The sequence below is a fragment of the Girardinichthys multiradiatus genome, chromosome Y (genome assembly GCF_021462225.1).
Source record: "Girardinichthys multiradiatus isolate DD_20200921_A chromosome Y, DD_fGirMul_XY1, whole genome shotgun sequence".
Lineage (NCBI taxonomy): Eukaryota > Metazoa > Chordata > Actinopteri > Cyprinodontiformes > Goodeidae > Girardinichthys > Girardinichthys multiradiatus.
In genome coordinates, this window is record NC_061818.1 from 40,536,122 (window position 1) to 40,563,182 (window position 27,061).

The window sequence follows — 27,061 nt, forward strand, 5'->3', positions numbered from 1 at the left end:
GTGTGAGCAGCAGGATCACCTGTGGAAAGGGAGACTCGAGAGATAAGACAACGCTGCGATTTGACCAATAATCAACCATCAGCAGCTTTATGTAGCTGCACCACAATAAATGAGTGACCTCTGTGAGCCCTTCAGTCTGACCTCTGAGGAGAACCTGGAATGTTTCAGCTAGTTTCAAGCCTTTTAGAGCCTTTTAGAGTATAAAACAACAGCAAACAGATGTTGCAAATGCACAATTTTATTATATATGTGTATATTGTACATTGTAAATTTGTATATTCTGTAAAACAAAACCAAAGAGCAAAGTGGACCGGAGTCAAATTCCTTGTTTGTATGTCCGGACTTGGCAATAAAGCCGATTCTGATTCTGATTTTAACGTCCAAACTGATGGGTTGACATGTTGCAAAGGAAACTAACGGCTCAAATTTTCCTGGTTATGTTCTTTTCCAAGAATAAAAGAAGCAAAACAATCAAATTTTAGAAAGTATCCATTTTGTTAGCAGGAGCCTGGTGTCAGTCTGCAGAGGACAGTGATGAGAGGCAGGTTCACCCTGGACACACACACCCACAGTGGCCAGTTTGGACTGTGGGAGAGAATCACAACAAAACCTAAAAATCAGGCAGAGAAAAACTAAATGATATCTCTTAGGAAAGTCTGAAAAATAATCAAATGCTTGAGATATCTTGGAAGAGTAAATGCAGATTGGAACCTCCTGTAGGTTTCCTCCAGAAGCTCAGGGAAAAAACTGCTCTGTTCTGCTAAGACTGTTTCCTCCAGATGTGGAGAGTTGAAGTTCTGAGAGAGAACTGAACTCAGGGCTGAAAAATGATGCAAGTTATCGACTAACGAGCTAATCTAAAGTTGATTGATCTAATCAATCGACTAATGATTAATTGATGAGATCTGACCAAATCCACCCAAACTTTCTGCTACAAACAGACCTCCACTGAGTCCGTTCTGGACAGAGGTGGGTGGAGAAGCCAAGAATTATACTCAAGTAAGAGTAGAATTACTTCTACATATTTGTACTCAAGTAAAAGTAAAAAGTATTTGGTAAAAGTAGAGTACACAATAAGAACATCTGATTTAATATTTAGAAATGATTTAATCAGACAAATAAAAATATAAAGTTAGGTGAAAATTCTGGTATTTTGAAAACTAAAAATTGATTTTTACAAATAAATAATTACAAAATAACAAATTCAGGCAGAGGGAACCTTTTTTTCTACTTAAAACCTATGAGACCAGTACTTACAGTAGGTAAGGTTTATGTGTTAGAACAGGGTGAGGTACTTCCTGTGGTAGTTTCTACTGCTTCCTGTATGTTGACTAGATCTCCTGACGGCTCAGCAGACAGAAAATAACACCAGAACAATGAAGCCGCAATGAAGCCGTGAGTCTGGTGTCTTTTAGATCTTCATCCAGTCATGTGACTCACAGCGAGAAGCTTGGTCCAACATTTTACTCAAGTAAGAGTAGCAGTACTTCACAATAATATTACTCAAGTACTTCATCAAAATATTACAAGTAAAACGGATGATGCTGTAAAGCTACTTCTGGAATTACTTTTGTTTTCAAAAGGTTACTCAGGTAAAAGTAACTAGTTACTTCTGGATACTTCTGAATATGTGTGGAAACAGTTGAAGTCCAGTTAACATCAGAGGTCAGGCCACGGGGCGGCTGTCTGAGACTGGTCCAGTCCGGCTCTCATTTGGGCAGGAAATGTGTCTTACTCTGGAAAATTCTGCAGAATATTTAAAGCGGGTCAGACGGGGAGATGTAATTCTTCTCTGGGAGTTCTTGATCCACACTGGGTTCTCCTTCAAAAGGTGAGGCGTCCTGTTCTCCAGCTGGCTGCTGTTGATGTGGAGGAGCAGCAGCTGTTCTCCAAGCTTCCCAGGATGATGGAGTTCTTCTCCTGATCTCTGTGGTAGAACCTGGTCAACCTACAGGAAGCTCAATGCAGCTGCTTGCATCCAGGAGCTGGATCTGTCAGTCACGATCCAGCTCCTGGTGGTGAAGACCGAAGCGTAGATGGAGCAGCAAGACCAGAGCATCTCCCTCAGGAGTCAGGTCTTTGAAGATCAGATCCGAATCAGACAGATCGGAACCAGGATTACATCATGAACCAGATTAAATCTCAGTCGGTCGGTACAGCTCCAACCAGGTGGCTCCGACCACACTTTCTAAAATAAAACTCTTCGACTTGTTTTTCTCGGAGGATATTGGGCTTCTCTCAGCTCGGAACCAGAAAGACGCTGCTGGTCTGCATGTCCCAGAATGCCGTGCTGTGGTGCTGACGTCATATTTCAGCGCCACTCTCCGTGTGTTTCCCTCCTGTTGCTCCGTTGTTGGGCTTCCATCTGCTTGTTCCTGAGTTCTTTGTTTTTCCAGACGTTTTCCCAGAAGTTCGGAGGATTCCCGCGGCCAGGATGGGACCCGTAGAGGTGAACTCGGTTCCGGTCAACATTTCTTCATGGTTCTGTGGGATCTCTGTAAAGTTAAGACACTAAAACTCAAAAACCCGCGGCGCCGTTTCTGAAGATATTTTTGAAGCAGCATAAAAAAATAATTTACACGGTTCTTTTTTACCGAGCAGAGAAGCTAAAAGTTAATAAGGAGAACTTCTATTATATTTCTCCCTTTTTGGGCGCAGAAGTTTGATTCTTCACAAAGAAACGAACTCCCGTTTGAAATCCAGCGAATGTTTGTTTGGATATTAATCTAAAATACAGATATTAAATGAAACGTTTTAAGCAGTTTGACATTAGACTCCGTTTAATGTTTAATTCGGGCAGAGTTTGGACCAGTTCTGAGGTTATCTAAGAGGAAAATCCGTTTGATTCGTTGGGTCGGAGGTCATTACTTCCCGGGGCTTTGTCTCTGCAGGGTCACGTGACCTGCTTTCAGGGAGCCAACCGAAAACTGAGCATGCGCACTTTAAAATGCTCCCAGCCCCACGAACAGTTTTTTGTTGAAATTAATATTAGACAAAAACATTAAAATACAAGAAAACAAAGTAAATCCACACCTGTGTGTAGAACAGTATCTGTTGCTATTATTATATATATATAATAACATATATATATATATATATATACACATACATATAAAATAGAAATGATTGAAGTTTGGTTTAGTCTATCTTTGTGAATGTGAAACTTTCCAGTATACAAAGGAAGTTGGATGGAAAAAATGCCCCCTTTCCAGGTCTTTATCTATAGGAAATCAAATTATGCCAGTTTCTTGAAATTAAATTATTTTTCCAGTTTTCTGCCTAGTGTAACGTTTAATAATGGTCCAAACATCCTGATGTAGAACATGAGTAATTAATATCCAATAGAAACCTCGTCAATGTCTTTTTAACTTGTATGTTATGAAGTGTTTTAAAGAGACTTATTTTTTTATTGAAACTAAATTTAGCCCCCGGTAACCAAATTATGTTCCAATTAATTTCCCATAAGAGGTTGAACCAATGGGAACTTCCAGAAGACAAAGGTACCTCTTATTATTTTCTTTTGGTGACAACAACCTCACCAATCATTATATAAAAGAGCTCTTCTTTGATATAAGCATATGTTTCTCGCTTATAAAAGTTGGATAAGTTGATGGATATCTTTACGTTTTATAATCACGTTTAAGCAAGCATCAAATTCCAGCCAAAAGATTAAAAACAGGACTTAGAAGTACGCTTGATAGCAGCTATTCAATGCTTCATAACTTGAAACTTCCAGGCCACCATATTTTTTTTACATTACACAATATAGCTTCTTTATCACAATAGTTTTATTTGTCCAAAAGAAATCATATCAAATGTTATCCAGTGTGTTAGGTATGTCTTTAATTTTTTATCATTTTCTCTAACGATAAGGATACGTTCAGCGATATTTCCAGGTAACCATGGTAACGTTTGATCCTGTCTGATCAGATATAACATTAATAACTCGTTACCATCATGTCTTCTCTGCCTGCAGCTCCTCCACATGTCTGTTTTCTCCCAGAGCTTTTCTCCCTGCGGACGCTTTCTGGCAGCTGGGAACAACTATGGAGAGATCGCCCTGTTCAGGTGAGACGAAACAAACACTCCTGATCTGACTCACCTGCAATCGGCGGGAAGCTCACACCTGTCACCATGCTTTGTTTTCAGCCTGGCTGCAGCACTCAGTCCAGACGCCACAGCAGCCAATCAGAAGCCTGTTCTGACCTTCACAGGTGAGACCTGCACACCTGAGGGGTGCGTTTCATTTGTGTTTCTCCTTTGTGAAGAGTTGATTGTCAGTCTGTGAAGGGTTAAAGGTCATAAATCACCTGTAAATTCAACATAAAGTCCTCACAGCATTAATAAAACAAATTGGTTTTAAAACAAGCAGAAACTTTTTATTTCTTTCTTTCAGGTTGATTTTAAAAACTCAATTTAAAACAGTTTTATCAAATAAAATACATTTTTATTTTAACATTTTAAGAAACATTTTTATGAGGCTTTTTAACACTTAATCTGCATTATAAAATGTTTTTTATTACATAAGTGCTTGTTTTAGAAAGGAATAATATTATAAATTAAAAATCAGTGTTTTTTTATTTTTTTGAGCTACTGTAAACATTTCTTAGGTTTGTGAGTTATTGTTTGGTTTCCCCATTTTTAAAATCCTTCGTTTTTAGTTAGAAAAAGTGATTATGCTATAAAATATACTTTGTAAAAGCTTATATGTTGTGTAAAAATGCTTTTTAATCCATTTATTGCATGAATTTCTTTTGTCTTTAACTAGAAGAAAGCCTTTTTTCTCCTAATAAATTTGCACTGTTAAAATGTGAATTTTAACTTAATGTTGTACAAAGATAAATTTGAATGAGATTTTTCTGAAAAGCAACTCTTTTCATTAAAAAAAGTTTTTGTTAGCACGGCAAACTTTAACATTATTGAAGTTATGAACAGTTGCATTTGTAAATGATTCATGCTGTGAAAAGGTACTTTTTAAAATACTGTAAAGCTGTAAAGAACCAGTCCTGGTTCTGGAGTTCTGGTTGGATCCCAGTCTTGCCTTGTCCTCTGCAGCTCATGAAGGTCCCGTGTTCAGTCTCCTGTCCACCGACTGTGTTCTGCTGAGCGCGGGAAACGGAGAGGTCAGCTCCTGGAGCTGGAACGAACTTACCAAGAAGGTAACGTCTGAACTTATGGAAGGCCATTAGTGCCAGAAATCAGCCCGTCTCCAACCTATTTGTAAGAAAACTTCAACACACATAACTGTTCACAGAGGGGTCAGTACTTTTTAGAGCAGCAATTCCAGCTGCAAGTACTTTTGGATCAGTCTCCATGAGCTCGCCATATCTTCCCACTAGGATTTTTACCCATTCTTTAAAGCTAATGTGCGCCAGCTTCTCCAGCGATATTCAAGTCTAACCAAACATTTTCAATTGGACTGAGGTCTGAACTTTGACTAGGCCATTCCAACACATTTAAATGTTTCTCCTTAAACCACTCGAGTGTTGCTTCAGCAGTATGCTTCAGATCATTTTATGACGGAAGGAGAACCTCCGTCCCAGTCTCAGATCACAGGCAGACAGGTTTTGCTCCAGAATACTCCTGCATTTAGCACCATCCGTCTTTTTCTCGACTCTGACCAGTTTCCCAGTCCATGCCGCTGACAAACATTGCCACAGCATTATGCTGCCACCATCATGTTTCACTGTGGGGATGGTGTTCTTGGGGGTCATAGGATGTGTTGGGTTTGCACCAGACAGCATTTCCTTGGTGGCTGAGAACTTCAATTTTAGCCTCATCTGACCAGAACCCCTTTCTCAGTACATCTGGGGAGTTGCCCACGTTCCTTTTGGGAAACTCAAATGTCCCTACTTATTTTTATGGCTACGTAATAGCTTTTTTCTGGCCACACTTCCATTAAGCTCAGCTCTATGGAGGCTTAATGTGGTCCTATAGACAGATGCTCCAGTCTCTGCTGTGGAACTCTGCAGCTCCTCCAGGGTTACCTTTGGTCTCTGTGCTGCCTCTCTGATTATTCCCCTTCTTGCCTAGTCTGTGAGTTCTGGTGGGCGGTCCTTTCTTGGCGGGTTTGTTGTGGTACCATGTGCTTTCGATGATGGATTTGATGGGACTTCTGGGGAACATCAAAGATGTGGATGTTTGTTTTTTTTTAGAACCCCACCCTGACTTGTACTTCTCAAAAACTTTGTCCCTGACTTGTTTGGAGAGCCCCTTGGTCTTCATCGTGTGATGTCTCCTGTTTAGTGGGGCTGCAGCCTCTGGGGCCTTTCAGAGAAGGTGTGTTTATCCTGACAGATCAAGCGACAGATTGCACACAGGTGGACTTCATAAAGCTTACATAAAGTACAGCATTTTTACACCAACCGGGCGATTTCAGCTGCTAATGGCTTGCCATAAGTCACAGCTTGTTGACAGGCCTAGGAGCTGCAGGGTCAACATGAAGTGATGAACTTTGTCTCCTCAGAACGTGAAGCCGCTGTGGACGAAGAGGCCGAACTACAAGTGAGGATGACTCTGCTGCTTCCAGTTTGTTCTGAAGGACGACCACAAACTCATGTCTCTGTTGTGTCTTTGGCAGATCTGGTCTGGAGATCCCAGAAATCAACTCCATGGTCATCAACCCTCGGGTGAGAAGGCAGTCACTGACCTCTGACTTGATTTAAAGTAAGGTGATGTAGGCGAGTTGATGAGCTGATGAGGAAGAGTCTCCCTGTGTGTTTTCCTGTGTTAGGACAACAGTCTGGCAATCGGAGCCGGAGACAACAACATCCACATCCTGGACCTGGAGCACGGGGCCTTCAAGGTGCGTCAGCTTCTTCTTCTGCAGCAACCACTCAACCTGTTGTCTCTGATCATACGACTAATATGTCACCTCTGGTGTCCTCAGGCGACCCTTCAGGGTCACACGGACTACTTGCACTGTGTGTGCATGCGTGAGCGGGAGGCAGAGCTTCTGTCGGGCGGAGAGGACGGCGCTGTGAGGATGTGGGGTGAGTAGCAGCCGCCATGTGGACGTTCATCAGCAGACAGTGAGGTTGATGATGATGTGTTGTTTAGACAGCAGGACGGGTCAGTGCGTTCACTGCATCGAGGTCTACAAGTACGAGGTGAGAGCTGACACCAGACCAGGCGCATGATGCCATTAAATGTTCTTAAATCCAGAGAAAACTGAAGAAAGTCCGCTGTGTTTCAGAGCTGCGCGAGACCTCGGTACGGGAAGTGGATCAGCTGTCTGACCACAGACTCTGATTGGATGGTGAGAAGTCATGTGACACGTGAGATTTTGTTTAGACACTGATGGAAAAAATCTTCCAAGCTGACCGAGCTTCTGTTAACCACTGGTTGCCATGGTGATTCCTTCTTCGTCAGACTGTTGTTGTTTGTGTTGCTGCAGCTGTGTGGTGGAGGACCTTCTCTGTCTCTGTGGCATCTTCGCTCCCTGTCTCCAACCTCGGTGTTCCCTCTGAGAGGCTGCCAGCGTCAGGCCACCTTCCATCAGGACATGGTGGGAAACAGATTTACATCGCCCACAGAGCGGACAACAAACAGCAATTCTCACTGTGTGTGTGTGTGTGTGTGTGTGTGTGTAGATCCTGGCTGTGGGTGAGGGGGCCTTCGTGTCCCACTGTCTGCTGGGAGGAGAAGTCAAGGCCCGGATCCCTTGCACACCGCCAAGCTTGAACACAATGCAGCTGAACACCAAGAGCTCAGAGCACCGGGTGAGACCCTGAACGCAGCACCGGAAGCTGCAGGTGTGAAGGAGCGTTCAGTTGACAGGTGTGTTTGTGTTCCAGGTGTTGACGGTGGGCGGCGGCAGCAGCAACATCGACGTTTTCACCAACCTGTCCTACAGAGCCTTCTCACTCAGCTTCTGATCTCCGTTCCTCAAACTGATTGTGAGGTTCAGTGAAGGCTTCACAACCAGGATCAAATCCTGGACTATTTCTGCTGCGAGTTACAACCAGGAGGAGTTCTGATGAAGAGTAGACCCTGAATGAACTTAATAAAACCCGGTCTTTGTTACCTTTTCTACACTGATTCCATGTGTCTGTTAACATCTAGCGGTCCGATTTCTTTATCTGGGAACATAAACTGTTACATCCATAACACCACGGTGAAAATCCATTCAGACCCGTTGTAACATGACTGCATCAAAGAACAGGAGCCTCCTGGGTCCTCACCACACCCTTTCTAGATGGGTTCCGGCTGCAGGAACCAGAACCAAATCCAAAGCTGGTAGAAATCTGCCCACATTTTGGATGGACCACGAATGGACATTGGATCTTTGTGGTTTGAGGAAGCTCAAGATTTCTCGTTATGCTAAATGTGCCCAGCATTGTGATTCCAGTCATCAGCTCTTAAGGCCAAATTTTCCAACCAGGGTTCTGCAAACTTCTGGAAAGATTTAAAGGTCTTCCACTTTCAGCAACGCTCAGAGCTTTTAACCAGTAAAGTTCAAATTGATGTTCTGAAATACACATTGAAGCAACTCTTAACGGTGGGATTTCTGGTTCTGTTTGAATGGAGCCGTGTGTATGTATGTGGTTACGGTTTAGAGTGGCAGTCTGTGGCTCCAGTATGACCACCTTGAAACAAGCTGTATTAGTGTGATTTTTACTGGTTTTATGGCTGTGGTGGGTGGAGATCTGCATGCTCAGACTGCGGCTGCTGGACTGCTTCTGAATCAGGACATAAACGGTCGGGCATTCAGGCGCCACAATCAAAACGCACACAAAGGATCCAGGAAGTGAAGCTCCAGATAAAAAGACGTTCAGGAACCCGAAGTGGAAACAAACTAGGCCTGAACTCTGTGTCCTCCTGTCCAGCAGGGGGCAACGTTGCAGCACTGATTTCTACAGGTCCATCTCAATAAATTAGAATATGGAAAAGTTCTGTTTCAATTGAAAAAGTAACATTCTGATATATAGATTCATTAGAGTGAAACAAAGCCATGTAAAAAAAAAAAGTTAGCACACCCTACAACAGCCAGTGTGTTTTTCTAAAATTATTTAAACATTTATATATGGATATTTATCAGTTTTAACCAGTATTATTAGGGGGTGTAGTGGTAGACTGCCCCCCAACGTATGGAGACTCTGGTTTGACTCCCGATCCGGGAAACTCTGAGTAAAATCACAACAGGTGGGCATGAGAACATCATTACTCTGCATTGTGAAGGTTTGTTCTGTTTAAGCTCCAGACATTTAGTTTGGTGTTCCTGACTGTTGCAGACAGGATGAAGACCATGGGGAGATCCAAAGATCTGAGGCCTACAGAAAAGATCGTAGCAGCTTATGTGTCTGTTTCAGGACTTCCGAGAGCTCGGAGGAATCTGAAATCAGCCGTTCTGATGTACAGAAGATAGTCTACCAGAGGAGGACATTCAGATCCATCGCCATGTCCAGGCCTGGTCGTCCAAGCAGGTTGATAAAGATGCTCAAAGAAGTCTCAAAAAAAAACCTAAAATGCCCTCAGGGGATCTACTACAGGTTCTTGCTGCTGTTGAAGTGCATGTCTGTCCAACAGAATAATGTTCATTGAGCAGATAAGTCAATCTAATTATGTGGACACCAGAACAGAAGACATGTTTGGCCTAAACTTCATACCTACAATGAAGCATGGAGGTGGAAGTGTCATGCTTTGATGCAGCCGGAGCTGTCCAGCTCACCATCACAGAATCCAGCATGAACTCTACAATGTATCAGAGGGTGTTTAAAGAAAATATGAGCAGAACTGGACCCTGGAACACAAAAATGACCCAAAACATCCCACTAAACCCACATTTTATAGCAATGGGGTCAACAGTGGCTCTTACAGGTAGGGTGTCCAGACTGTCACCTTGGCTTGAAAACATACTTTTATTCATGTCTTTTTCTGCTAAACAACTAAATATTTATATTTATAAAGTCCTCTTTAAACCAAATTAATGAAATAAATGAACTTTTCAGAAGTTGACTGACCTAATCAATCGACTAACAGTTAATTAATAAATGGTCATTTTCCTAAAAACCTGACTTTTCTCTTGTATCAAGGTCTTTCCATAATGTGAAGCTAAATTTTATACAAGACGCTGAATTTAAAATAAGCACAACAATATATTTAACTTTAATTTATCGTACCTGCTGTATTAATACCGACTGAATTAACAAAAATGTGATTTTCTCACACATTAAATTTAGACATATTTATAAAATAAAGCAAATCAGGAACCAATTAGGTTGCTGATTAAAATACAATATGTGAAACATTAAAGTAGAGCTAAACTCCATGGAAAAGCATAACTCCGCCCCCAGACAAATTTTGAAAAATGCCACCAAAGTGGGCGGTGCCAAGTGTAGGGAGGAGAGCAGAAGGTTAAGTGGGGGTGTGGTCAGGAGGACGAGGGAAAGTGGTAGCACCCCCTCATCACCGGAGGTTAAGAGAGGTTTTATGGAGCCCGAGGAGGCCTGAGCCTCATCAGTTCAAACCGCTGGCTCAAGGAGATGATGCCAGAATCCCGACGCTGCCGATGCAGTGGAGGTGCAGGTCCAATTCCTGACTCGCTACAGGGGCGTGTCCTAGTAAGATGGCTTTGTACCTAAACATGGGGCTGTGACATAAGCACGGACCAAGCTGTACCGCTTGAACCAATAGGAAAATTTAACTACAGTAACCATCTTCAACCCAAGATGGCAGCACTAAGAGGGTTTTAGGACAAATATTGCAGAATTAAACAAGTTTACATGAAATAAAAAAATAAAAACGCACTGTAACATAAAGATAGCACCCCTAAGGCCCAGTTTATACAGCTTATCTGCAAAGAAAAAGATGATTTGGGGTTTAGTTCCTCTTTAATAATCCCTTATGAACAGAGAGATGTAGAACTACCATTTAAAGACAGGGTAAGCAGACGTTTTCAGTAAATAAAATCAAACTAAATTTAATCTAATAAAAATGCTTTCAACAATTAACCGTAAGTCGATTATTTGTTTGCATCCCTGGTTCACACGATATATATTTATAGATTTATCATTTCCTCACCTTTTTACATTAGAATCCAGGCTTTTTCACAGATGGGTTAAAACTCGAGATATTTTCTTTCAGGCCGTGAGGAAAAACCCACAGAAGTGATGAAGTGGTGTTTGGGTTCATGTTGAAACTGATTTTATTTATTAAAAAACATTTAAACAGCTGATAAATCTTTACTATATTGGCTGTTTTCAAACAGAGAAACTAAAGAATGACGCATCCAGGAGAAAAACATCTGAGTAACACAAGCAGCGGCTTACTGGTCTGCAGGTAAACAGGTGAGCAGCATCACAGCTGGAGTTCATTTCAACCTTTAATGTTTGAAATGGATCAGAACGTAGTGTGAGTTACTGTGGCTGCGACAGGTAGACTTCAGGTGGGCGGGGCTTCAGCCTGCAGGTGGCTGTGCGTGGGCGGGGCTTCAGGCTGCAGACAGGCAGGCCTGCCGGACGCTCTGGGCCCAGGTGTTGAGCAGCTCCGTGACGGAGTGTTTGTCCGGCAGCTGCAGCAGTTTGGATGTCATGTTTCTGTGCACCGTCTGCAGGAAGCTGTTCGCACCTGAGAGACACAGCAGAGACAACGTCAACACAGACAAGCACGTCCAGAGTCTCCGACAGGGGTCAGGGGTCAGGGGTTGGAGGTAATAAGATGCTTCAGTCGTTCACTCAGTGTTTCCACAGATTTAATCATGAAGAAATGAAACCTTCTCCAGATGTTCTACATTTTAAATCTAGCTGTACACTCTGAAGCTTTTCTTTACAGCAAACGTCCTGAGTGGATTCAGACTGTAGCTGTGACCTGGTGCTGAGGAACGTGATCCCCATGTTCCTGTGTTTCCTCACCGTACTGATCTCCATCGTCGGCCCAGTGCGGACTCTGATCCGGATAGTCTGCAGGAACGCTGAGCTGCAGAGGAGGAACGCTGGGCAGGTTTTTATCATCTGACGGGCAAACAACAACGGAAACAAGGTTAGATGAACGGTAGCTGCGACTCTGACCCAACAGGAACAAGAACCGAAGCTGAGAAAAAGGAAGCCAAAGTAAAAATGATGGAGATCTGTTGATCCAGACGACCCAAAAAGAATCTCAGGATTCTGGGTCGCAGAAAGGAAAATACAAAGACAATGAGCTGGTTTTCCAGCAGAGCTCAGCAACATTTAGGCTAAATTAGAGTTAGAAAGGCATGAAGTTTTATATTCTGCAGTATTTCATTAACAGTAACTTCCTCTAAATAATTGATCTGAATGATCAGGATTTGTTCTGCTGAAGGAAAACAGCTGCATGAAAGAAACACATTTAATGAGAAGATTATATGTAAACATAAGTATCATCCTGTTTTCAAGTCATTTTAAACTTTCTGGAATGCCCAGAGCCTCCTGAGTTAACCAGGAAGCTGGTCCCTGCATGGACGCCACACAGTGTTGATGCCACTCAAGGTCATGGTAAATGGCCTGAACTCGTATAGCGCTTTATCACGTCCCCAGACAACCCAAAGCGCTTTAAACTACAATCAGTCATCCACACATTCACACGCTGACACAAGTGAGACTGAATAAAGAAGGACACAATGACAGAGACGAACAGTGGGGGTTCAAACTCCTACCACCTGAACCACAGCCGACCCAGAAAGGTGAGAATAACAACCACCGTGTGGGTTGAAAGCGTTCTGGTGACACAGTTGTTAAGAAGATCACGCTGACAGATGCACACCAGCTGCTGGTCAGAACCAGACCAGAATGAGGCCACACTTATTCTCCAGTGAATTACAGACAGGCTCAGTGCAGAGAGCTTTGTTAGGTCTCCAGGCTGCAACTTTCCTGCTCCTCACTGGATAAAATCGCAGATAAATCTTCACTTTATGAACTCAGACTTGAGCTGCAGACTCGCTGTTTTTATCTCACCTTCCTGCATCTCCACTTCAGACGTGAACATGAAAAGAACCATTTTCTATTTGTTGTAACTGCTAGAATTAAATTATTGGCAGACCTATAGATCAATCTGGGCCGTTCTTCTCAGCATTCAGGTCTGTTCCTAGAGTGTTTTAACTTTGCAGAGAATCACAGGAAACATCAGAGCGGCTCTCAGCTGTTTGACTGATCTGAGGTCAGTGCTGATCAGCCAATCACAGCCTCTCACCCAGCTTGCAGATGAGGTGAACGGTGCCATTGTTGCTGCAGAATGACTGGTCCAGATTAACCCGGAACTTGACATCGAGGCGCGCCACCTCCCCCTGCAGGATGTTGGGGATGGTCTGCCGCTCGTCTTCCTCGTATTTCCTCTTCCTCCCGCAGACATTTGGTCCCCTGAGGAACAGAAACTGGGTCAAACAGGGTGAGGTAAACCAGCATCAAGCAAAGTGAGAGATGCCTACATGATGGGAGGCCCGTGGATGGCACTCATGGCGGGGGCGAAGGTCCGGTAGAGGGAGTGGTTGAACACCGGGGAGCGGATGTTAGCCATGACGGCGTCCAGCAGCGGCTGACACAGATACTGCTGCTTGGTGGGCACTGGAGGAGGAGGAGGGGTTGGCTGAAACAGAGATGGTACTCCTTTCAGAACCGATCCACCCAGAAAATGATCTTAAGGTTCATTAAGAAAGAAAACCTTAAAGGACGAGCCAGAGATGAGTCGACACAGAAGCAACTTTCAAAATGACAGAACATCAGAGAGCTTCTCTTGCATGGTTGTCAGCTCAGCTGCACCATCTGCTTACATCTGCTGCAACACGTCTGAGACAAAGAGCCATCACTAAATACAGTAACTCTGATGGTCATTTTATTTTCAACTAACTACTACTGATTTCATCCTGGCAACAAAAGGCTTCAAACCAGGAAAACAAAACGTGCATTTGAGAAACAGCTTAGAGCAACATTAGAATGTGTCTTACAGACAATCCAAAGATCTCTCAGCTATGGAAGCTCGTCAAATTCAATTCTTCATGATCTACCATCGGAAAATTGGGCAGAAATTTATGTGGTATTAGGAAGATGTGATAAAAGACAATTGTGTGACAAAATAAGCCTATTTTCGTTGTTAAATTTTGTGAGTCCAAAGTCGCCAGGAAGTGACATCAGAAGGGAAGTCTCTGGTCATTCATTGTGTGAGCCTCAAACGGTTCAGGTAGAAGCCAAGTTGTGTTAAAAACAGCGTTAATATGGTGAAACGGTGCATTGCTGGTGGTGACAACAACAGTCTGCACTACTTTCCTGAAGGGAAGAGGATCAGAGCTGCCTGGATCAGAGCTGGAAAACTGAGGAGGAACAGATGGGCTGGTCCCACCAAGCACAGCCAGGTGTGATCAGAGGACTTCTCAGCAAACTGCTTCGAACAAGAAAACCTCTGAATTCACCAGAGAAATGATGTCAGAGGTCAGATATCTGACAGAAGAAGGAGGATGTTGAAGCCGAGTCTATAGCCTCGCTGTTCAGAGCATCTGATGGGAAAAGATCTCCAGGTGGTGTCTTCAGATCTTGAATCATCCCTTGTGTTGCTGCTGCTGCTCCATGCTGCTCACTTTACCTCTAGTTGTTTCACTTGGGGCCGTATTTACTGTAACCCTGGATTTACACGGTATCTGCTTCGGTCCAGTCCGGTCCGGTCCGCTGCGAAGCCCGTTGGAGCTCCAAGAACCAAAGACAGATCGCTCAATAAAAGCCAGTGATAAATGCGGCAGCAAGTCCAAAACAAGTCATTCTGTGGAACTTAAACCAGTTAAACTGCCTCATTTGTTTTTTGTTTTATGCATCCAGATATTTTCATGCATTTTGTTCTACAATGGATGAGTTCACTGAGACCAGAGAAGCTATATTTGTTGCTTCATTTGGTGCATTTAATGTTTAATTGCTCGGTTTATAATACCTTAGTTAACCCAGTAACTGATCTAATTGATCTAATGTTAACAACTGCTAATATAAAGCCAGTTATAAATATATATAAAGCCAGATCTAGTCCGTCTCTAGTGAATTATTTTGAAAATCCAGATGTTGTGCTGGTTCTGTTTCCTGGTGGTCCAGTATGATCCATACATATTGACTCCAGCATCCTGGAACAATAAACTCGCCGCCCAATGCCGGGGATGTAAACTGGGATTAAGGCTCTGGTTTCACTATATTATGACCATATATGTCAACAACTGTTCATTGCAGTAACTTTCTAAAACATTTGATCAATGTTTCCTTTCCATAAATGTAATTGGATTTATCATAGGATCTTTAAAGTGTAGAAAGGTGGAGGCAGATGGTTCAGCTGTTCTTACCACGGCCATGTCGTTCTTCAGTTTCTCCAAAGCTATTTCACATTTCTGCAGCGTCTTCAGAGGACACCTGAAGGTCAGAAGAACAAAGAACCCCTGGATGAACCAGCCAGTCTTGCAGCTCCACACCTTCAACACAAGGAAGCAGCTCTGTGTGTCTCACAGCCTCACATGGAGTTCATGGCGAGGTGTTAGAAACAGATTGTACCTGATGGTTGGGTCGGTGAGGATGTTCAGCAAGCTCTTCATCTTGCTCAGATCCTTCTTCCTGTCTGGCAGCACAACATCACAAGCATTAACTTCCTGTTTTCTTATAATTTCACCTAATAAATATTGATCATAAAAACTGAACCCAAACCATCGGTTCTGGTAACTTTCTCATAGCTCACTGCTTCCTTCCACAGCCTTAATTAATGTTTATAGCTATTTTAAATTGTAACATTGCAATTTCTAATTTTATTCATCCTTCAACTGTAATTTATTCACTTTGAAACTGTTATTTATTATTCCATCCTCTGATAGTCATATAACATATGTACACTGTTTAAAAAAACTAAAGGAAACACTCAAATAACATCCTAGATCTGAATGAATGAAATATTCTCATTGAATACTTTGTTCTGTATAAAGTTGAATGTTCTGACAACAAAATTAGACAAAAATCATCAATGGAAATCAAATTTATGAACCAATGGAGGCCTGGATTTGGAGTCACACACAAAATTAAAGTGTAAAAACACACTAGAGGCTGATCCAACTTTGATATAATGTCCTTAAAACAAGTCAAAATGAGGCTCAGTATTGTGTGTGACCTCCATGTGTCTTTATGACCTCCCTACAACACCTGGACATGCTCCTGATGAGACGGTGGATGATCTCCTGAGGGATCTCCTCCCAGACCTGGACTAAAGCATCCACCAACTCCTGGACAGTCTGTGGTGCAACGTGACGTTGGTGGATGGAGCGAGACATGATGTCCCAGATGTGCTCAATCAGATTCTGGTCTGGGGAACGGGCGGGCCAGTCCATAGCTTCAATGTCTTCATCTTGCAGGAACTGCTGACACACTCCAGCCACATGAGGTCTAGCATTGATGTGCCATCCTGGATGAGCTGCACTACCTGAGCCACTTGTGTGGGTTGTAGAGTCCGTCTCATGCTACCACGAGTGTGAAAGCACCACCAACATTCAAAAGTGACCAAAACATCAGCCAGAAATCATCGGTACTGAGAAGTGGTCTGTGGTCCCCACCTGCAGAACCACTCCTTTATTGAGTGTCTTGATAATCACCAAAGATTTCCTCCTGTTGTCTTTTTCATTTGAACAACAAGATGTGAAATTAATTGTTAATCAGTGTTGCTTCATAAGTGGACAGTTTGATTTCACAGAAGTTTGATTTACTTGGAGTTATATTGTGTTGTTTAAGTCTTCACTTTATTTTTTTCAGCAGTGTATATATATATATATATATATATATATATATATATGCCTCCTTGTTTACAGCATTTATTTTCAGTTGTACGTATCAACCCCTCTGCAGTGTTTGTTACACTTCATCCATCATGTCTCTATTTTAAGAGAAAACCTTCTTTAATGTCTTGTTTTTTGTTAATCCTACTGTGTATGGTAGCTTAGCGCTAGCACCCTCAATGTCATTGTACCCCCAATTACTATGACAATAAAGACTATTCTATTCTATTTTAAATTCACCTCTAAAATATTAAAATATTTACATATTTAACCTGATACAGAATTTAAAATTTGATTTCATATAAATAAAAGACAGAGGACCTTTAATTAAATTAATTAATTTAATTAAAAGTTTTTTTTTGTTTGTAACTTAAGGCCTGTTTCCATGGAAACAAGGTTTCTACAAAAAAAAAAACATCATCTGAAATTATAATTACGAATAAAATGTTTTGTAAATATGATAAAAAAAGTTTCATTAACATAAAACATTTTAAATTAAATTTAGCAATTTAATAAAACATTTTATAACAAAAAGTCTAAATAAACTTAATGAAAATCTTTGGAAATTATTGCTTTCACATAAGAACAAACTGATGATCATTTGAACAGTTTTACTGATTTTTGTCCAACATCTCAGGTCAGAGATGACCTGCTGAGAAGAAAAAATAACCTGCAGATAGTTCAAAGGTCAGCTGCTCACCTTCGTTCTTGTCGATCTTGTTGATCATCCGGCGAAGCGGCTCGATGTATTTGGACAGCTGCTTAAGTTTCTCCATGTATTGCTGCTCCTCCAGAGATGTGGCTCCTGCCGGACTCATGGCCGAGTTGGGGTTACCTGAGCACAGGTGGGGGGAGGAGGAGCAAACTGAAGTCACGTGACCGTCTGCAGCCATGGTTCTGGTTTCAATTTCACTCAAATATGGATCGGTTCTGTGTTTCAGGGCCTATAGACAAAAACCTGCCGCTCGCTGATTTTCACGCAAACGTCTGAATGCATCATTAAGGAGCTGCAGGTTATTGGCCACTCATGATGAACAAATATGTTACAGGTACAGAAAATACCTTTAACAATAATGACTTTATCAGTAGTATAGTACTATTAGATAGTACTTTTATCAGATGGAACCTTGAAGGTCTATGTATTATGCGTGTATTTATAGACAGAGAGGATTTTCTTTTGCTGTGCAGCTGGAAGGATTTTTGCTGCTACTTTTTTACTTTTGGACATTTGTTATGATGCGTCACCATGGCAACGGGGCTGTTTTATTACAACCAGGAGCAGCTGATTAATATCCCAAAAGCTCAAATAATACATCAACTATAACCCTAAATCCCTGAGGAGCTGAAAAGGAGTCGCTGTGGATGCAGAGCAAGAGCAAAGAGAAGGAGCAAAGTTCAAACCATCTCTTCCGTCGATTATGATGGGCAATGTGAGATCGTTGGGAAACAAGTTGGATGAACTCCAAGCCCTACAAAGGATCCAGCCAGAGTATTCGGGAACCCACTGAGACATGTCTGCAGGATCATATCCGCGACTCCTGCGTCTCTCTGCCAGGCTTTCTGACCATACGGGCTGACAGAGATTTAAAAAGGAGTGGCACACGCAAAGGAGGCGGACCAGCAGTATTTGTGAACAACAGATGGTGTAATCCAGGACATGTAACTGTGAAGTGTCATCTCTGCAGTCCAGATATTGAACTGTTGGCAGTAAGTTTTCGTCCATATTATATACCCAGAGTTCACCAGTGTTATTTTGGCAACAGTTTACGTTCCACCTTCCGCTGTTGCCGACACTGCATGTGATGCCATCAGCTCAGTTGTTGCTAAGCTACAAACACAAAACCCCAATGCGTTTATGAAGATTTCTGGTGATTTTAACCATGCTTCACTCTCTGCTAAACTTCCAACGTTTCAACAGTTTGTCAGCTGCTCTACCAGAGAAAACAAAACGTTGGATTTGTTTTATGCAAATGTCAAGGACTCATACATCTCTACAGCACAACCTCCTCTAGGCAAATCAGATCACAATCTTGTTTTTCTCTGCTCGAAATAGAATCCCCTTGTTCAGAGGCAACCTGTAATAAAGAGGACTGTGAGAAAATGGTCACAGGAAGCTGAAGAAGCTCTGCAAGGTTGCTTTGAGGCTACAGACTGGGACGCACTGTGCCAGCCACATGGAGAGGACATCAATGCCATGACTGAGTGTGTAACCGACTATATAAACTTCTGTGTGGATAACATCATCCCCACCAGAACCATGAGATGCTTCCCCAATAACAAGCCCTGGATCACCAGTGACCTGAAGGACCTGCTTAACAAGAAAAAAAGAGCCTTCAGAGAGGGAGACAGAGAATTATTGAGGAGTTTACAGAAGCAACTAGAAGTCAAGATAAGAGACAGCAAGGAGGTGTACAAGAAGAACCTGGAGAGCAAGCTCCAGCAAAACAATATCAGAGATGTGTGGACAGGGATGAAGAAGATCACAGGCTTCAAGCAGAAGGATGATCAGACTGATGGAGGTCTGGACAGAACCAATGAACTGCCCACAGCCATCAGCATCTACAACGGCTCATTGAGGAAACCTTCATAATGAGCTACAACAACATTTAATTTCCCTTTGGGATTAATAAATTATTTTTGAATTGAATTGAAACATTAAAGCGTTGTCTGCAGCGAGAGCTGCTCTTCCTGATGTACCTGAAGCTCTCAGCTGCACCTTTGTTGCTATAACAGCACCATCACTGAGGAAAGACCTCCTTGTGAACAGGAAGCATCCCAACTTATTTTGTGATGTGCAAATGTTTTGAACCAAATTCTAGTGAGGTGGCCGGGCCTGATTCATATATTCTAATGAACAGCAGAGGTCGGATCCGGCACTAAGGGTCAATATGGGATCGGTGAGTTATACTTGGTGAGTAAATTTATCAAAGTGTCTCAGTAATAATCCATCGGATTCACACTGAGCAGCTGTAGGAGCTCACATGGAGTGAATTGAAGACAGTAGCAGAATTTCTTTCTCAAACTGAGTGTTTCTGTTGCTTCAACTAAACTTTCAGCGCATTTTACCAAATTCCTGTAAACTGTCTCCATGTTTACAATAGTCCTCTGAAACAATATCTGCAAATAAAAATGTTACCTGGAGTGTTCAGTGATCCAGGAGAGGCCACCCCGTGGTTCTGCTGGGGGGTTCTGGACGTGACCGGGCTCGGGGAGGGTTGAGGGGATGGGCTGGGCTGGAAGCCCCCCGGAGATGGTGTAGGACCGGAGCTGCAGGGAGGAAGCAGGAAGCAATTAATGGGAAGCGGGAGGCGGAGGTGGGGGGCGTGGCCTCTGAACAGTTATACCTGGCTGAGTTAGGCTGAGAGGAGGGGGGCTGCGGGGACGGCTGGGGGGGAGGCAGCATCTGAGGAGTGGGTACCTGCACAGGTGAGGGTGATGACATCATGGTATGCTGCTGCACCTGTAGAGGAGGAGATGAGACTGAACTGGTTTCCAGGTAACAGCAGAGCCTCGGTTTGTGTATGTAAGGTTAATCTGTGTTCCTGGTCGACTTGAACAAGTTTTCCTGAATGCTTCCAGGTATCTCGGATGAGGAACGGTCTGATGGAGCGCTGACCTAACAGTAGTAAACCTCTGCTGGTGTCAGAGGAGCTTCTTTAAGGTAAACCATCTCCTTAGTATGAGACAGAACCTGTCCTGAGCTGTTTCACAGGTCCAACTCCAATCATCACAAAGTGTTGAGGAGAGAAACTAACTTAAATAAAATTTTTCTTTCCTTTTAGACATGTTGAAGAAGCTGCTGAAAGAATCATAGAGCACAGAGCGGGAATACAAACCTGTGGGGTCATCATCTGACCTCCAACGCCAGCAGTATTGTTTGGAGGAGGGATGGAGGAGTTCGGCGGAGGCCGAGGAGGTCGGGGCAGATTCTGCATCGTAGGGCGGACCATCTTCAGAGGAAGACAAACAGAGACATTAGCAAAGGGGAAACTGTGCAGTGGTAAAATGACCCCTGGGAAGAAGGTCCAATGCCCACGAGGCTCCTGCATCTGCTGTGGTCTCACCTGTCCAGGTACAGCCGCAGCCGCAGCTGCAGCGGCCGCTGCATTCAGCTGCGCCTGAGCTGCAGCCTGCTGGGCTTGCTGCAGTGGCAGGGTTGCACGAGCCTGCTACACACAGAAAGCAAAGCATGCAAGCAGAAGAGAGTGAGCTGCAGCGCAGGAGCATCGGGTCTGGTTCTGCAGACGTTGGATGGGATCCGAACTCACCTGAAAGGCCTGCAATTTCAGCTGCTGCTGGGTCAAAGAGTTGATGGGAACAGACTGAGCTGTCATCTGTCCAGCCAGAGACTGAGGCACCATCCCAGCCTGCTGCTGGGAGTGTGGAGGCATCTGCCCGGGCTGAACCTGAACTTGCTGCTGCTGCACCATCTGCTGAATGGACTGGGCCTGAGCCTGGGCCTGGACTTGCGCCTGGACTTGTGCCTGGACTTGGGCTTGTACCTGGGCCTGGGCCTGGGCCTGGGCCTGAGCCTGGGCCTGGGCCTGGGCCTGGGCCTGGGCCTGGGCTTGGGCTTGAGCTTGGGCCTGAGCTTGAGCCTGAGCTTGAGCCTGAGCCTGATGCTGCAGCTGCAGCAACTGTTGCTGCTGCATCCTGGTCTGATGCATCTGCAGACACAGAAAATGAAAGCTGAAAGACAGGAAGGAGCTGCAGCTGCTGGGTGCACCTTAAAAAACATTCAGTCTATTTAAACTGCTGCACAGCTTCACTGACAGCATCCAAACATCACAAAGCTTCAGAGATTGACTGGAAGGCAATACTGATCTTTAGGATCTAACTTACTTCAAGATTCAAGAGTCTTTATTGTCATTATGTGACCATAAACTACATAGACATAAACTAAAAACACTATGACTCCCTTGGTCTTGCTGGTGTTCAGGATGAGGTTGTTCCTGGAGCATCAGTGAGTCAGGTTGTGGACCTCCTGTCTTCAGTGGGTCTCATTATTGTTAGATATGAGACAACCACAGTGGTGTCGTCCACAAACTTCACAACCATGTTTGTTTTAAAAGTCCACAAATATCATCCTAACATAGGTGTTAGGGTGCTGCAGACGAGTCGGAGCCGTGTGAAGCACTAACAAGGCAGCATCCTCTGTGGAGCGATTCTCCCTGTAGACGAACTGCAGGCTGTCCAGGCAAGCAGTGATGGTGTCCTTGATGTTCTTCAGGAGGATCCTTTCAAACCACTTCATGATGACTGGGGTCAGTGGAACAGGATAGTAATCATTAAGGCAGGTGATGGTGGATTTTTTCAGGCACAGGCACAATAGTGGAGGACTTCAGGCAGGTAGGGACCATGGAAAGCTACAGGGAGAGGTTGAAGATGTCCAAAAAAAAAAAAAAAACCTGCAAGTTGGTCAGCACACGATTTTAGCGTCCGACCTGCAGCCTTGTTGATGTTGATCTTACTTATAGCGGAGGTCACTTGGTGCAGCTACAGGACGAGAAGCTTGTGCTGCACCTCCAGCTGAGGTGGTTGTTCAGTCCTTCTGCTGCTTGGAGTGTCAAAGCGTGCAAAGAAGCTGTTTAGGGTGTTAGGGAGAGCCGGGTCATGGCTGAGCTGCTGGTCGCTCTGCTTATAATCTGTGATGGATCTGATGTCTCTCCAGATACCGCGTGGCTTGTCGTTGTTAAAGTGCTCCTCGATGCGCTCCTTGTACCTATGCTTAGCCTACTGGATGCCTTTTTTTTCAGTTCTCGCTGAGTCCTGCTGTAGGTCAGTCGGTCACCTGATCAATAAGATGCATCCTGAGCTCTTAGCAGGGTCCGCACTGTGGTGTCTACCCATAGTTTCTGTTACTTCTACAGTAAATAAGAGGATCTGAGAGAAACTTGAGAGCTTCCCCACGTCCATCAGGAGTAGATGTGTGATTCTAGCTTTTAATACTAATCCTACCACCCTGAGAGCTGGTAAACTGCAGGAACACATTTCCACCACCAGATGGCAGAGTTGTATATTCAATGTGAATAACCCAAACTGTTCAATTAATTCATTTAGTTAAATTTAGCATTTCGTTGCTCTGTACTTGTGACATGTGCATTGACAGGATATTGAATCCTAATCGTAAATTGTTAATGATCACTTAGATGTTCAGTAAAATAAGTAGAACCAAAATAACTAGACTTCTTTTCTCAAGAAAAGACATGTTGCCTTCTCCTTAAACACCATCATGTCCAGGATGACAGACGGTACACTAGCCTGCAGAAATAAATACAATAATAATTGGAATAAGTTAAAAACGAAAACATTAAAAAACAGAAACCAAGTACAAGAATAATTAGGATCAGGGAAGAAATGTTAAATCTAAGAGATGAAGGAAACAAATAGGAAGACAAATAAAGATAATGGGTTGAGAATCATTAATTACAGCCTTGCTGCCATTCGTTCATCTTTCTGATGTATTCACTGGTGCTTTAGGTTAGTCACTTATTAGCTGGTGCTCAGAATCCACATTTTTCTCGTGGGACTATTTCTGAACAATCATTATCTGGCCATGAGTGGGTTCTCTTTGGGGACTCCAGCTTCATCCCACGGCTCAGAAGCATGACTGTTCCTTTAATTGGTCTTTCTAAATTGCCCTTTGGAGTGAGTGTGGACGTGGTTGTTTGTCCTGAGTGTCTCCATGTCTCCTGTGATGGACCGGTGACCCGTCCAGGATGTACCCCACCTCTGCCCAATGTACTTGAATGTGTTTTTGGAGTCCTGAACCTGATACCTCCACTGTCCAGTCTTGAAAACATCATTTTCAACACAGGACAACTGAATGCATGGACAGACGGACAGACGGATGGATTATTTAATAACACACGCACCCCATCAGCTCCTGGAGCCTAAACGTCTGCAGCAGTTCTTAAGTTGGTTAGTATCTGCAGAACCTTAAAAGTGTATCTGAGACCTGGTTCCGATGGTTTTCTTGGTGGGGATCTTTGAGAACAATGAAAAACAATTTGGTTTGTGATAGACTGGATAGATCTAGAAGACATGTACCTGGTTCTGCTGCTGCTGGTTCTGGGCCTGCTGTTGCTGCTGTAGCTGCTGGTGCTGCTGCAGTACCCTGAGCTGCTGCTGCTGCTGCTGGAACTGCTGCTGCTGCTGGAGGGCAGCGTTCTGCTGCTGCTGCTGCTGCTGCTGCTGCTGGGCCTGCTGGAACTGCTGGAATTGCATGGACTGCTGCTGCTGCTGCACCATCTGCTGCACCGACATCTGACCACCCACTACAGAGACAGGTGGAGGTGAAGGGATGACCCGGTTCTGAACTCAGAGCCACTCTGAAGTCGGCTCAAACACACAACATGCCTAAGCAGAAACTGAAACTGAGAGCGGCTCGTTCCCACACAGCCTGCATCCATAAAGCGCTCTGAAGATGAGCATCAACAGCAGGAAACACTCACTGGCTTGTGGGTTTCCAGACACCCCGGCCATGGCATGCTGGCCTATCTGCATCTGCCCCATGCCCCCCACTGCAGCGCCGGGGGGCCGAGGCCCCATGCCAATGGCGCCTGGGCCCCCTCCAACCCCTGTCAGGTTAGTCAGGGCATTCATGGGATCTAGCAGAGGGTAAACAACAGACAATATTACGCAGCTCCAACATGCACAGCAGAAATTATGACTGCCATGAATTCGGTAGAGACAGGTCCAGCCCGGGACGAAACCCAACCCAGAACCCCAATGAGAGACCAAACCTCCACTTACCAGGTCCCCCCAGAGCCTTCTTATCTGGAAGACAAAGCCATGAGTCAGTCTGGTGAGTTTCTACAGCTTCTTAGTGCAAACACAACATGAGTCTGGAGCACAGAGATCTGACCCAGGTTTAACACTCACGGATGTCTCTGAAGTGGATGATGAGCCTCGCTACCAGAGATAGATACTCCTCCTGAAACAAGCCACATTATCTGTTTCTATCTGCATGTTCACTCAGGTTGGGTTTGGATACACAAACAGAACCAACTTTAATCAAATACAACCAAGTAAATAAAGTCATAAACGATTAGATTTTACATCAATCCCTCAGGTGTAACCCCAGCAGGCACAAAGAGATCATTCAGTGGTTTTAAATCCACTTCAGCAAAACTCACTCTGGTCTTGGCTTTGATGAAGACGTGGCTCTCCATGTCTGTACCAGACTTGTGTGTGGTGTTTCCAGATCCTGCCTTTCTCATGGCATCTTCACTGAGGACAAAAATCACAAATCATACTAAACCAAAGCAAATTACCTTCAAGCACAAAATTAAAACACCAACATTAATGAGCTTTACTGATGAAGTGGCCTGCAGGAGCGAGGTGACCAGTCTGGTGTCCTGCTGCAAGGACAAAAACCTCACCCTCAACGATCACAAGTGAAAGGAGATGATAGTGGACATGAGGAAGGGGATTTCTCATGAGCCACTGCATACCCAGGAGCTCGAGGTGGAGAGGGTGAGCAGTTTCAAGTATCTAGGTGTCCACACCAGCAAGGACCTCATCTGGACACTCGACACCACGCAACTAGTTGAGAAGGATCAGCAACGGCGGTACTTTCTGAGGAGACTGAGGAGGTTTGGTATGTCTCCAAAGACCCTCAGAAACGTCGAGAGCATCTCGACCAGCTGCATTACAGTCTGGTACAGTGGACTGCAAACACCTGCAGGGAGCGATGAAGACAGCAGAGAAGATCAGCAGGACTCCACTGCCATCTCTGCATAGCATTTATCACTCCAGGCTGAAAAACTCATTCTTCCACTCTGCCACCAGGCCTCTAAACTGCTAAAAATGTTCTCTAACCAACTACTGCATACAGATTATTTTACTTACCATTTTAGTTTGCATTCTGCTCACTGCACACAGCTGATACAACACATTTGCACAATTATCTTTGTATTTTTGGATTTTGTGTATTCTTTGCATAATTTCATTGTGATATTACATCTTCTATTATTTTGCCATTTAAAGTGTTTCTTGAGACTTTAAATGTTAAACGTCACGTTCAAACGGTTAAAATGTAGAAAACCCAAGAGATTTTGATGAGAGGAAGAGTTAAGTTAATCATGACACTCATAGAAACAATAAATAAAATATGTTAGATAATATTTCTATAGCAGTCTTTAAAAGAGCGTTTGGTGTGTGTCTAAGGGACCCAAATGAAGCATAACAGGAAGGGACCCCGATGGGAACTCAGGTTAAAATCAACTGTAAGAGCTGTGAGAAGCCAGTGGGAAACTAATGTTGGTTCAGATTAATCACTCGTTTATTTAGTATCAACACATTAGCATATGAATGTGTAGCTCCGAACAAAAATAAATATACCGATAATTAATCAGACAATTGAAGGCAAATTATGGATGTTGTCATTAAGATGAATTACACCTAATTATGAACTTATTTTTCTGTCCAACAGAGTCACAAATTCTCGTCGGTTTACTTTACGTTTATTTAGCTGATTTAAAACTATTCTTTATAACACGGATTAGCCATTGGAGCTAATGACGCTAACTAATAAAAAGGTCAGAAAAATAAATGTTTTACTTTAGAAATTTGATCCGCGCCGAATTACACATCGCCTTCAAGTCATTAAAAGACAATTCAATATTCAGTTAGAATTGGGCAAGACTGATTTTTATTTTCAGTTTTTGCTAATTTGACAGTTTTTATAAACTGATAGCGGATAGCCTAGCTAAGAGAAACACAGTTAAACCGCGAAAAAGAAGCAACTTTCTCACATCTGAGCCACGACTTTCTGGCGGAACTGAGGGCTCCTCCAGTCGCTGTCGGCTCCTGAGACCTCCATGCCAGAATTTATCCAGAATTGAGTTCTTTTCTCTGGACTTTGGGTCGTAGTTTCCTCCTTCCGCTGTGAGGATAATGGCGGCGTTCGACAGATGTTAGCGCTGATGAACGCTTCCGCCCCCTGCTGGTCGGAATTAGACAATACATTCTTCTTCTTCTTCTTCTGTGTTGTTTTTTGGCAGTTGGCAAATAACTTGAAGATGTGCATTACCGCCACCGACTGGTATGGAGTGTGGTTCTTCATGGTTTTAAATCTTATTTACTATTACAACAATCAAATTTTATTTATTAATTTAGTGCTTTTGAAAAATCTAATTATAATTTGAATATGTTTGCTACCTAAACTTCTTTGCAAAGTATCTCTCAAAATAAAATTTTCTTTAATACCTACAAATTCTCTCCTTAAAATTGTTCTTTCTTGTTCATATTTCTGACACTTCAATATTACATGTTCTATTGTTTCCTCCTCTCCACAATGATCACATTTTCCTGTATTATGTTTCT

At 43.4% G+C, this 27,061-nt stretch overlaps 3 protein-coding genes across 5 annotated transcripts; 1 reads left to right on the forward strand and 2 right to left on the reverse strand.

The window, feature by feature from the left end:
* Positions 1–2,295: 2,295 nt before the first annotated feature.
* On the forward strand, positions 2,296–8,034 carry LOC124864987 (THO complex subunit 6 homolog). Its single transcript, XM_047359959.1, has 13 exons — positions 2,296–2,449; positions 3,977–4,068; positions 4,150–4,214; positions 5,056–5,159; positions 6,467–6,504; positions 6,581–6,629; positions 6,734–6,805; positions 6,890–6,992; positions 7,060–7,109; positions 7,196–7,258; positions 7,397–7,507; positions 7,593–7,721; positions 7,797–8,034. The coding sequence occupies exons 1-13, from the start codon at positions 2,435–2,437 to the stop codon at positions 7,875–7,877; spliced, it is 972 nt and encodes a 323-aa protein (XP_047215915.1). The 5' UTR covers positions 2,296–2,434; the 3' UTR covers positions 7,878–8,034.
* Positions 8,035–11,128: 3,094 nt separating this feature from the next.
* Positions 11,129–21,284, reverse strand: LOC124863666 (mediator of RNA polymerase II transcription subunit 15-like). Of its 2 annotated transcripts, none has more exons than XM_047358086.1 (12): positions 21,001–21,284; positions 20,797–20,898; positions 20,569–20,682; positions 20,077–20,192; positions 19,869–19,999; positions 17,433–17,567; positions 15,471–15,534; positions 15,266–15,332; positions 13,382–13,539; positions 13,147–13,313; positions 11,853–11,951; positions 11,129–11,568 (listed from the first exon to the last, which is right to left on the reverse strand). In XM_047358086.1, the coding sequence occupies exons 1-12, from the start codon at positions 21,160–21,162 to the stop codon at positions 11,432–11,434; spliced, it is 1,452 nt and encodes a 483-aa protein (XP_047214042.1). In that variant the 5' UTR covers positions 21,163–21,284; the 3' UTR covers positions 11,129–11,431. The 2 variants fall into 2 exon arrangements, with proteins under 2 accessions (XP_047214042.1, XP_047214041.1); XM_047358085.1 differs by having other exon boundaries at positions 20,797–20,901.
* Positions 21,285–23,752: 2,468 nt separating this feature from the next.
* LOC124863667 (mediator of RNA polymerase II transcription subunit 15-like) lies at positions 23,753–26,680 on the reverse strand. Of its 2 annotated transcripts, XM_047358087.1 has the most exons (6): positions 26,491–26,674; positions 24,871–24,964; positions 24,617–24,668; positions 24,488–24,511; positions 24,187–24,342; positions 23,753–24,009 (listed from the first exon to the last, which is right to left on the reverse strand). In XM_047358087.1, exons 1-6 carry the CDS (start codon positions 26,556–26,558, stop codon positions 23,768–23,770), a joined length of 636 nt encoding a protein of 211 aa, XP_047214043.1. In that variant the 5' UTR covers positions 26,559–26,674; the 3' UTR covers positions 23,753–23,767. The 2 variants fall into 2 exon arrangements, with proteins under 2 accessions (XP_047214043.1, XP_047214045.1); XM_047358089.1 differs by lacking the exon at positions 24,187–24,342 and having other exon boundaries at positions 26,491–26,680.
* Positions 26,681–27,061: the final 381 nt, after the last annotated feature.

What these genes read in the sequence shown, in the direction of transcription:
- LOC124864987 (XM_047359959.1), top strand. An exon ending in GGAACGAACTTACCAAGAAG is followed by an intron (nt 5,160 to 6,466) that starts GTAACGTCTGAA and finishes TTGTCTCCTCAG; the next exon opens with AACGTGAAGCCGCTGTGGAC. An exon ending in TCGAGGTCTACAAGTACGAG is followed by an intron (nt 7,110 to 7,195) that starts GTGAGAGCTGAC and finishes GCTGTGTTTCAG; the next exon opens with AGCTGCGCGAGACCTCGGTA.
- LOC124863666 (XM_047358085.1), bottom strand. Translation starts at nt 21,162, where the DNA reads ATGGTGCAGCAGCAGCAAGTTCAGGTTCAGCCCGGGCAGATGCCTCCA. An exon ending in TGAAATTGCAGGCCTTTCAG is followed by an intron (nt 20,902 to 21,000) that starts GTGAGTTCGGAT and finishes TTCTGTGTGTAG; the next exon opens with CAGGCTCGTGCAACCCTGCC. An exon ending in ATCCACGGGCCTCCCATCAT is followed by an intron (nt 13,314 to 13,381) that starts GTAGGCATCTCT and finishes TCTGTTCCTCAG; the next exon opens with GGGACCAAATGTCTGCGGGA.
- LOC124863667 (XM_047358087.1), bottom strand. Translation starts at nt 26,558, where the DNA reads ATGGAGGTCTCAGGAGCCGACAGCGACTGGAGGAGCCCTCAGTTCCGC. An exon ending in TCATCAAAGCCAAGACCAGA is followed by an intron (nt 24,669 to 24,870) that starts GTGAGTTTTGCT and finishes GGCTTGTTTCAG; the next exon opens with GAGGAGTATCTATCTCTGGT. An exon ending in GAAGGCTCTGGGGGGACCTG is followed by an intron (nt 24,343 to 24,487) that starts GTAAGTGGAGGT and finishes ACCCTCTGCTAG; the next exon opens with ATCCCATGAATGCCCTGACT.